The 11,388-nt window shown below is 41.5% G+C and overlaps 1 protein-coding gene across 1 annotated transcript in view; it reads right to left on the bottom strand.

Moving 5' to 3' along the window:
- The window catches only part of zcchc14 (zinc finger, CCHC domain containing 14), a 195,899-nt gene that overhangs the window by 37,063 nt on the left and 147,448 nt on the right, over positions 1-11,388 (bottom strand). The window contains exon 11 of the mRNA XM_068049302.1: positions 7,500-7,643. Within this exon, the coding sequence (XP_067905403.1) occupies positions 7,500-7,643 (144 nt within the window). The remainder of the gene's footprint in view (positions 1-7,499; positions 7,644-11,388) is intronic.

Raw genomic sequence — 11,388 nt, 5'->3', positions numbered from 1 at the left:
GTTAGCCCATTGTACATCCTGCTCGATTTTCCTTTCCCTTGACTTCAATGTGGCCAATACCCCATTCAACGATCTCAGGACTTCTATTTTATGGGTCATCTAGAACCACCAGGTATAGATGTGCTCTACTTCTTGAGACTTCCTTGATAATAGGGAATGGAAAAGGGTATGCCAGGAGCAGCAGACTCTTTAGCATGAGGCACCAACTTAGTGAAGTTGCAAAACAGGGCCTGCATGCCAAACACCAAATACAGCAAGCTATAACCAAAGATAAGCAATCTCATAACCAATGGATCACAGCAAAGCTCTTTAGCCTTACCACATCCAGTTGAGAATGGTGGTGGACACCATGCAACTAACAGAAGGAGGCAGCTCCATGGACATCACATCCTTAACAATAGCAGAGCCCAGCACAAGTGCAAGAAATGAATCTGAAATGCTTGCAAGCATCCTCAGCCGAAGTATCAAAGCAGACAATCCCACTCAGCCTCCTCTTAAGATTCTCAGCATCACAGATGCCAGTAATCAGCCAATTTAGTTCACTTCACGTGACATTGCGAAATGCAATGGACACAATAAAGGGCATCGGTCCTGACTGCGTCCAAGCTGTAGTGATAATGACCTGCACACCAGAACTAGCCACCACCATAACCAACCTATTCCACTGCAGCTATGACATAGACGTCAGCTGATACTGTTGAAAATTGCCCGGAGAAGCCTTATTTATAAAAAAGACAGATAAATTTAATCTAGCCAATTACCACTCTATCAGCCTCCTCCCCATCATTAACAACATGATGGACAACATGATGGAAGAGCCAATGTGACACTTTCTCAACAACAACCTGCTGGCCAACATTTAATTTGGATTCTGCCAGAACTATGTGGCTCATGACATTATCATGGCCTTTATCCAGGGATGGATTCAAGAGCTGAACTCCAGAGGAGAGATGAAAGTAACTACCCTTGACCTTAAAGTAGCAGTTGATGGAGAACGGGTATCAAGGAGCATTAGCAATGCCAAGGTCAATGGAGTTCAATGGAAAACCACTCCAGTGGCTGGAATCAAAGGAAGATGGTCAAGGTTGTTGGAGAGCAATTACTGCAGCCACAGGATAACGACACCAACAACAACAACAACTTGTATTTATATAGCCCCTTTCATGTAGTTAAACAAACATCACAAGACATTTCTCATGAGCATTATCAAACAAAGTTTGACACTGAGCCACAGAAGGCGATATTGGGGTAGATGACCAAAAGCTTGATCAAAGGTAGGTTTCAAGAAGCGTTTTGAAGTAGGAAAGAGAGGCGGAGAGGTTTAGGGAGGGAATTCCAGAGCTTAGGGACTTGGCAGCTGATGGCACGGCTGCCAACGGTGGAGTGATTAAAATCGGAGGTGCTAAGAGGCCAGAATTGGAGGTGTACAAATACCTTAGCGAGAGGAGGTTGCAGAGTTAGGGAGGGTAGCGATCATGGAGGGATTTGAAAACAAGGATGAGAATCAAGAAAAAATGAGGTGTTGCTTAGAATCACAGAATGGTTACAGCACAGAAGGAGGCCATTCGGCTCATCATGTTCATGCTGACTCTCTGCAAGAGCAATTCAGCTAGTCCCACTCACCCACCTTTTCCCTGTAGCCCTGCAAATATTTTCTCTTTAGATAATTATCTAATTCCCTTTTGAAAGCCATGATTGAATCAGCCTGCATAATATCCTCAGGCATTCTGGATCCTAACCACTCGCTGCATAAAAAGGTTTACCCTCACGTCGCCGCTGGTTCTTTTGCCAATCACCTTAAATCAATGTCCACTGGTTCTTGGTTCTTCCACCAATGGGAAGAATTTCTCCCTATCTACGCTGTACAAAGCCCTCATGATTTTGAACACCTCTATCAAATCTCTTCTCAACCTTCTCTTCTCTAAGGAGAACAACCCCTGTCTTCTGACAATCTACCACTTAACTGAAGTCCCTCATCTCTGGAACCATTCTTGGAAACCTTTTCTGCACCTTCTCTAAAGCCTTCACAACCTTCTTAAAGTGTGGTGCCCAGAATTGGACACGGTACTCCAGTTGAGACTGAACCAGTGTTTTATAAAGGTTCACAACTTCTTTGCTCTTGTACTCTATGCCTCTATTTATAAAGCCCAGAATCCTGTATGCCTTATTAACTGCTTTCTCAACCTGCCCTGCCAATTTCAACCTCTTCTCTCTAAGGTATCTGTACTCCTCCAATTCTGGCTTCTTGAGCACCTCTGATTTTAATCACTCCACCGTTGCCATCAGCTATACCCCCAGATCCCTGTGTTCTTGCACCCCCTTTAGAATTGTATCCTTTATTTAATATTTACTCTCCTCATTCTTCATACCAAAATTTAACACTTCACACTTCTCTGCATTGAGATTCAGCTGCCACGTGTCTGTCCAATCCACCAGCCTGTCTATGTCCTCTTACAATTTATTATTATCCTCCTCACAGTTCACAGTACTTCCAAGTTTTGTGTCATCCCCAAATTTTGAAATTGTGTCCTGCACACCCAAGTCTAGGTCATTAATATAGATCAAGAAAAGCAGTAGCCCAATACCGACGCTTGCAGAACCCCAATATATACCTACTGCCAGTCTGAAAAATAACCGCTCACCACTACTCTTTTTTTCCTGTCACTCAGCCAACTTCATATCCATGCCACTACTGTCCCTTTTATTCCATGGGCTTCAACTTTGCTGGCAAGCCAATTATGTGGCACTTCATCAAATGCCTTTTCGAAGTCCATGTACACCACATCAACCACATTACCCTCATCAACCCTTTCTGTGACCTCATCGAAAAACTCAATCAAATTAGTTAAACACTTTTTGCCCTGGAAGGCAACGTAGGTCAGTGACCATAGGGGTGATGGGTGAATGGAACTTGGTGCAGGTTAGGATGTGGGCAGCAGAGTTTTGGATGACCTCAGATTTACGGAAGGTAGAACATGAAAGATCAGCCAGGTGGGTATTGGAATAGTCAAGTCTAGAGGTAACAAAGGTATGGATGAGTGTTTCAGCAGCAGATGAGCTAAAGCAGGGGTGGAGTCACGTGACATTACAGAGATGGAAATAGGCGGTCTTGGTGATGCCATGGATATGTGGTTGGAAGCTCATCTCGTGTCAAATATGACACCAAGGTTGTGGACTTCACTGCAGGAGTTCCTCAGGGTGGTGTCCTTGGCACAACCATCTTCTGCTGCTTCAATGATGCCCTCCACTCCATCAAATGCTTAGGAGTAGGGACATTCACTAGTCACTAGAGTGTTCAGAACCATTCACAACTTCTCTCTTAAAGAAACAGCCCATGCCAGCCTCAAACAGGTATTTAAAAAAATCCAGGTTTTGGTTGACAAGAAGCAGGTAACATTTGTGCCAGATTAATGCCAGGTAATGACCATCTCCAACAAGATTAGACTCAATCACCTTCCCCTGACATTCAATAGCCTCACCATCAAATACATCATCAACATCAAGTCCCCCACTATCAACATTTTGTGATCACCACCGACTAGAATTTAACTGGATTAGCTCTATTAACAATGTGGCTACCATAGTAGGACAGAGACTGGGTACAGCAATGACTAGCTCAACTCTGACCTCTCAAAGCCTCTCCAATATTTACAAGGCTTAAGTCAAGCGAAAATGGAACACTCAACACTTCCCTGGATTGGTGAAGCTGTTATATTCAAGAAGCTCAACAGCATCTAAGAAAGATCAGTTTGTTTAATTGGCACTACCACCATGGATTAAATATTGACCCCATTCACCACCAGTGGCACATGGTGGCTGCAGGATGGACTATCTTAGGGCGCACAGCAAAAATTCACCAAACATACTATGACGTCTCCTCCCTGCCCTGCAATGTCTACCATAAAGGATTAATGAGAAATATCTTGGGAATCCTAAGTTCCCTTCCAAGTCATGCACCAACCTAAATTAGACACTAACTGCCATTCTTTCATAGTTGCTCGGTCAAACTGAGTATTTCCTACTTATGCCCACTGTTGGAACATCAACAACAAAAGGACTGCAGCACTTCAAAGAAACATGCCACCACCAGATTCGGAGGTTATCTAGGAAAGGGCAATAAATGCAGGTTTTTCCAGAGTCACCCACATTCCCAGAACAAGTAAAAAAAAAACACACCAGGTCACAAAGCAGTCAACTATCAACTCTGGTTCTAAATCGTTTGAGCTTTCCCAATTTATACTGAGATGAACAAAGTCACCTATTAAAAATAACTTTCTTGTTCTCATATACCCTTGCAAACTGAAAGGCTCGTTCCTCTGCATCTGGCCCATCTCATATCTGGCACATTTGATTGCTCAGTGTCCCTGGATACCGAATGTAATCAATTCTCCAGCACTGATGTTCTTCAGATTTACAAAAATATATTGATAAAATGTAATAGAGTGTTTTAAAAAAAATGCTACCTCTTTCCTGAAGCTGGTGGGTCATATTTGGGTTCATTCCACAATACCGGCAACACTCTGGTACCTCACCAATTAACCACTCCTCATCTGTAAGTCCAGATATTAATATCCCATCATGTCCTTTCCTGAATTCACATACAGAAACTTTTCACCAGGGTTCACTGGCAAGTAATCAAGACTCTGGTTGATCTTTCCCCTCTAGCTGAGGGGCATTGAAGCCAAGTGTCGAGCCCCACTCTCACCTTAGCTGATCTAACTCAGAGAAGAACACAAACTTTCTGTATGGTGCAATACTATAATCAGGTCATGTATTTTTCTATTGAAACATTGTGGAGCTAGAAATACAGATATTTGTAAAGAGTTTATAAAAGTTTTTTCCGTGCTTTATTATATACTTCACAATGGAAGAACAGATTGGCACAGATTAAGGTAAGATTAAATTTCTGAGTGGGGACTGTTGCTTTTGTTATTTAGGTTTTGCTAGTTTTATGATTTCATCTACAAACTGCTCTTTTGACATCATGGTTTACACCAACTATAAAGTATCTGAGTCTTCAAATGATTATTCGGACTACCAAAGGAGAAAAAAATCCAGTACCTTTGCAAATTAAAGTAACATTTTTCTAGCGATTTGGTTTAACCAGTCAAAAAAGCTTAAAAGTATGAAAACCATTATGTTATAACATTTACATTTATGGTATTTGACACAGACCTCTACGTTAGCAATTTAGATCAAATAATTATGTAGAAAATTGTTGAAAGTGCCTTTTTTTATATTTGAAAATTTGTTTCCAATTTTCTCCATTTCTCCTGAAGTCATTGATTCCTGCTGCGGGGATGTGGGTGGGCGGGGGGGCGGGGAACCCTGGGAAGCTTCGTAACTGTGAAATTCCATCTCATATCACTTGATGTCCACAAGTGTAGCAATTATTAGTCGGAGGCTTCACAGATTTCCTCCTCCCTAGCCTAAAGGACTGATGTTAACAACAGCACTTCTGCTGCTTGCCTGGTTGAGATCAGTTACCACAAGCATGTTTATAACCAATTAGGGGGAACGATAGCATAGTAATAATGCTATTGGACTAGTAATCCAGAGGTCCAGATTAATGCTCCAGAGACACGAGTCCAAATCCCACCATGGCAGCTGGGGAATTTAAATTCAATTAACTAATAAAATGCTAGTCTTATTAATAATGATCATGAAACTATCAAACTGTTGTAAAAAAATCCATCTGGTTCACTAATGTCCTTCCGGGGAGGAAATCTGCCATCCTTACCCGATCTGGCCTACAGGTGACTCCAGATCCACAGCAATGTGGTTGACTGTTAACTGTCCTCTGTTACGACCAAGGCGGGAGTAATGCACTGTCAATTTAGTCCCATTACTCCACAGGTCATAGCATATTATTAAAGCTTTCCCATCTACTGGAAATTAGCCAAAATAAACACTTTATTAACCCCCCCCAGAATAAAACAGACCAAACCAGGTATCTTTAAACAACAACAAATTAACTATTTATTAATAAACGACATCTTAAACACTACTGATAAACCTATGTCTAAAAGACTTTACAACTTCTATTTCTCTTAACCCTAAAGCGCGCGCGTACACACACACACACACACACACACACACACACACACACACACACTCAAAAACCAACTGTTAACCAGTTTTTAATAATGGTGTTTTAAAATTAGCTGTTTCTTAAGAATAAATAAATAACTGGGTTGTAAGTCTTTGTGGGTTATGTTCTTGGTTTGGTGAGGTGTCCCAGAGCTGAACAGTCAGATGCCACTCGAAGTCTCCAGGCGAATTTGACAATCTATAATGGGTAGGGCACTTCGGTTGCAGCAGGCGTCACACAGTTCTTTCAACAAAGAGTATAGCAACAGGTCTATTTGGATTTTAAAAATTGGTAGTCTTTCAGCAGAAACTTTACTGAGAATTCCATCAAACACAAACCGATAACAGAGTCACTTCTGAGGCAAAGACCTCTTAGAGTTTGGAGGTTAAAAAAAAAGAATTTGCTACCCTTAACAATACAAATGTTCTTTACTGGGGGGTTTTCTCTCCTTACGCAATACAGAGCCTGAAGATAAATGTATATTTTCTGCTAGGATTGTGGGATCCTGAGTATTTCCAGCACTTTCTGTTTTATATTCAGAGAACCTTCCTTCAGTGAGCACACTTTTGCTGGATCCAGATCAGACTGGTTCTGGCCAGTCTTTACATACTCAAAAGTTACAATACACCTTGTGACCTCCTCTCTCTCCTGCTGTTGCCTAAGTTTTTAAAGGCACACTGTTTTTAAACAGAGGAGAAAAAACAGTAGTTCCATGACACCTCTGAAATGGCATAGCAAGCCACTCAGTTGTATCAAACCACTACTGAGAGAAAAGCATCATGGGTGACCCTAAACCGCATGGACAGCAGCAGTTCAAGAAGGTGGTTCACCACCATCTTCTCAAGGGCAATTAGGGATGGGCAATAAATGCTGGCCTTGCCAGCAATGCTCACATCCCAAGAATGAATAAAACAAAAGTCTACAATGCAAATTTCCTATTCAGGATTCATCGATCTTTTGGTTGTGCCTTCAAGATTTTATTTCCATTTCCATGTTCAATTTTTAAAAAAAGATCTCATGGATACCTTAAAGTCTAACACACAGAGTTATCCTGAATTGAGAAACATCCATCCAAGAATAAAGACAGCAATCAGAAAGAAGCAGCCTGTCCTTGTTAAAATACAATAATGTCTTTGATATTAACAACAAATTAAAGATTAGAAGATTTCCAAGAAGTTGACTATTTAATCATCAACATATAAATGGCAAATTCATAATCTATACACAGGACAACAGAAATAATGAAATTGAGTGCAGAACAAAATAATATCCGTAAGATGTCAGTAGTAAAACTAACTAAAGCAATCATCTCTGCTGATATTCAGTACCCTCATCAAGTTCTAGAAACCTATGTCTGTCATTTTAAGATGCTGATATTCTTTACCCTGATCAAGTTTGAGAAACTTACGTCTGTCATTTTCATCTGCACTATCTGAACTCTCCTCCCTTCCCTGAATTCCTACTGGACTTGATGGTGAACTGGAATATTCAGAGGAAGATCCGCTATCTTTAGTTCCCGTGCGAGTGTGCTGTTCTACCTCCACTCGGAGTTCTGTTAGCAGACAGAAAACGACGAGTCAGGAATATACTCCAGAGTTTAAAGTTAAGGCATACCAAAGCGGAAAAAAAAGATATTAAATGTCTGTTCAAAATTGTTGTTATGAATTACTCAGCTGTATTAGCCATTGGTGTTGAGGAGAAAAAAAAAATTAGCAGATGGTAATATACATTTGAATTAGATAGGGATAGTTAAAAAATTACATATACGTTTTATCTCAAATCAGCAGCTGTCAAAGTGAAAATAAACTGTACAAGTAACAAAATTAATTGATTTTATCTTCATACAGCAAAAAAAACCTGCTAAAGTGCAAACAACAAAATTTGGACAATTTTACCCCCCCAATAAGTAATGAAAAAATGAACAGATATGTATATACCAACTCCCACATCCTCAGGCTTCACAGCCAAAGAATTACTTTTGAAGTAGTTAATCTTTTTACACAAATGTATACAGTAGTCTCCCACAAATAGAATATCTGCACTTTTTTTTACAAATCATTTGGGTGTACTCGGAGGATATGGAATAATTGTTGAAGATAACTTTTCAAAATGAAATGATTCTGGAAAAACTAGCAAAACTCAAGGTGGATGTCGTTAGGCAGATATCCAAGGCAGTGGAAACAAATCAAAGTGTAGATACCAGAGGCTCTGGCCACAATTTTTCAATCCTTCTTAAATATGCAAATTACATCTTTAGACTACGAAATAGCCAATGTCGCACCTTTGAACACGAAATGGGAGAAGGATAAACAAGATAACTGTAGACCAGTTAGTCTAACATCAGTTGTAAGCAAACACTAAGAACTCATTATTCAAGATAATATAACAGCACATTTTTAAAATAAATATATTTAAAGAGAGTGGTAAAGGGCAATACGGGCCCATTAAAGACAGGTGGCACTATAATAAACAGTAAGGAAATGGCAGATTTGTTAAATGTGTACTGTGTATCTATTTTTATAGTGGAAGAAGAGGACAAAATACCAGTGGTACAAAGGAACCTAAAAATAAGTCAAAGGGAGCAACTTATTGGTTTAATGCAAGTAAGGCACTGGTAATTGAGAAAATAATGGGAGTTAAGATAAACAAATCTCAAGCAACTGATGGCTTCTATCTAACAACAACTTGTATTTGTATAGCACCTTTATCGTAATAAAACACCCTAACACGCTTCATAGGAGTGTTACAAAGAAAAACTTCACACCAAGCCACATAAGGAGATATTAGGGCAAATGACCAAAAGCTTGGTCAAAGAGGTAGGTTTTCAGGAGCATCTGAAAGGAAGAAAGAGAGGTAGAGAGGAAGAGAGGTTTAGTGAGAGTAACTCTTGGGTATTAGAATAAATGAGTAAATTATTGATGCATTAGTCATAACTTTCCAAAGATCTGTAGATTCAGTAATCATGGCCTGGGAATCGGAAATTGCAAATGTCACTGCATTATTTAAGAAGGGTGGCAGGGATAAGCCAGACAGCTACAGACCAGTCAGCTTAACATAAATTGTGGGAAAGTTACGGGAATCTATCATCAGAGACAGAGAGCTGGATTTTACAGTCCCCCCCGACGTCGGGGGTTGTGGCTGGGGCCAAAAAATGCCTCCGGCAGAAGCCCGTCATGGGCTCATGGCGGCCCCCCCGCCACTCGGCGACGGGACCAAAATTTACACACGTAAATTTATTTAAATGAATTAATTACTTATCCACTTCCGCCGTCTATTCTGGGGCAATATTGGTGCTGGTGGCTAGCACTCCCGCACCTTCGGATACCCAAGGTGGAACACTGGTGGGGAGGGGGGAGCAGGTAAGTTTTCAGTGCAGGAGGGGGTGGCAGTGGGGTCAGATGAATTTCATTGGTCTAGTGGGTGGTGGGAAGGGGTAAAGTTTAAAGTTGATAAACATTGCGGGGGAAGGTCAGCAGCAAAAGATAAGTGTTTTGGGGGGTGGGGGGGAAGAGGGCAGGTAATTACTTCTATGCTTACGGTGGGGTGGGGGAGAGGATCATTTATGTATTTTTCAAAAAATAAGTATTCCTTTAAGAACTTCAATTGCAACGAAGGGCTCGAAGCCCTTTAAAAATGGTGTCGGCAGATGTGCAGTGGCGCCTGATGCCATGGACAGGGACAGACCGCCCGCCCCCTCCACGTCATCGGCCAGGTGGGTTGGACGGTGAGGTCCATCCCGGCCATTTAAATGTGCCGCCGCATGGGCGGACCGCCGTTGTTCATGTCTGCCGAATGTAAAATCCAGCCCAGAGTGACTGAGCTCTTGGACAAGTATGAGCTGATCAAACAGAGTCAGCATGGATTTGTGAAGGGTAGGTCATGTTTGCCAAATCTAGAGGAATGTTTTGACGTCATTAATGAGGTAAAAAAAAAAGGAGTGTTTATGAATGTTATCTATATGGTCATAGAGTCATAGAGAGATACAGCACTGAAACAGGCCCTTCGGCCCACCGAGTCTGTGCCGACCATCAACCACCCATTTATATTAATCCCATATTCCCTACCACATCCCCACCTTCCCTCAATTCTCCTACCACCTACCTACACTAGGGGCAATTTACGATGGCCAGTTTGCCTATCTACCTGCAATTCTTTGGCTGTGGGAGGAAACCGGAGCATGCGGCGGAAACCCACGTGGTCACAGGGAGAACTTGCAAACTCCGCACAGGCAGAACCCAGAACCGAACCAGGGTCGCTGGAGCTGTGAGGCTGCAGTGCTAACCACTGCACCACTGTGTCGCCCCTTCTGGTCTTCCAGAAGGCACTTGATAAGGTCCTACAAAAAAGATTACGGGCACAATGAGAGTGCACAGAAATGGGGGCAGCCTTTTGACATGAGTTGAAAATAAGTTGGGAAGTAGAAGTCAGAGTGTGGGGATAAAGGGTATGTACTCAGATTGGCAGGATGTGTCAAGTGGTGTTCCCCAGGGATCACTTCTTGGGCCTCAACATCTCACTATATTTATTAATGACTTGGATGAAAGAATAGAAAGTTGTATCTCCAAGTTTGTAAATGACAGTAAATAAGGTGGGACAGTAAGCAGCGCAGATGGGAGCAGGAAGTTGCAAAGGAACCCAGACAGATTAAGGAAATGGGAAAAATTATGGCAGATGGAATTTAATGGAGGCAAATGTGAGGAAATCCACTTTGGACCTACCAAAGATAAATCAGTATATGCTTAAAGTGGTAAGAAACTAGAAATTGTAGCGAAGCAAAGAGATTTGGGAGTACAGGTACACAAGGGTATCAGGTGATAAGGAGCTAAGGCAGGTAAATGGAACTGAGGTACAGATCAGTCATGATCTAACTGAATGGTAGAACAAGCTCGAGGAACTGAATGGCCTAGCCTTTCAAAAGGCAATTTGATAAGGTTGTCTCACAAGAGACTCATTAGAAAAAAAACAGGCATATGGTATGAGGAATTGAAGGAAAATAGATAAAAAGTTAGCTGCAGGACAGGGGAAAAAAAGTATGTCTTTTAATTTAGTATACTGTATTCTCCACTCATAGTGTGCTCTACATTGGGAAGACCAAATGAAGATTGGGTGACCACTTTGCGGAACACCTCCATTTGGTCCACAAGCCTGACCCCGAGCTTTCACTCGCCTGTCATTTTAATTCTCCACCTTGCTAACACACTGACTTTGGCCTCCTGCAGCCTTCCAATGAAGATCAACATAAGCTCGAGGAACAGCATCACATCTTTTGATTAGGCATTCTACAGTCTTCCAGACTC

Source organism: Heterodontus francisci, chromosome 17 (genome assembly GCF_036365525.1).
Source record: "Heterodontus francisci isolate sHetFra1 chromosome 17, sHetFra1.hap1, whole genome shotgun sequence".
Taxonomy (NCBI): domain Eukaryota; kingdom Metazoa; phylum Chordata; class Chondrichthyes; order Heterodontiformes; family Heterodontidae; genus Heterodontus; species Heterodontus francisci.
This window is presented reverse-complemented; position numbering and strand designations above follow the sequence as displayed.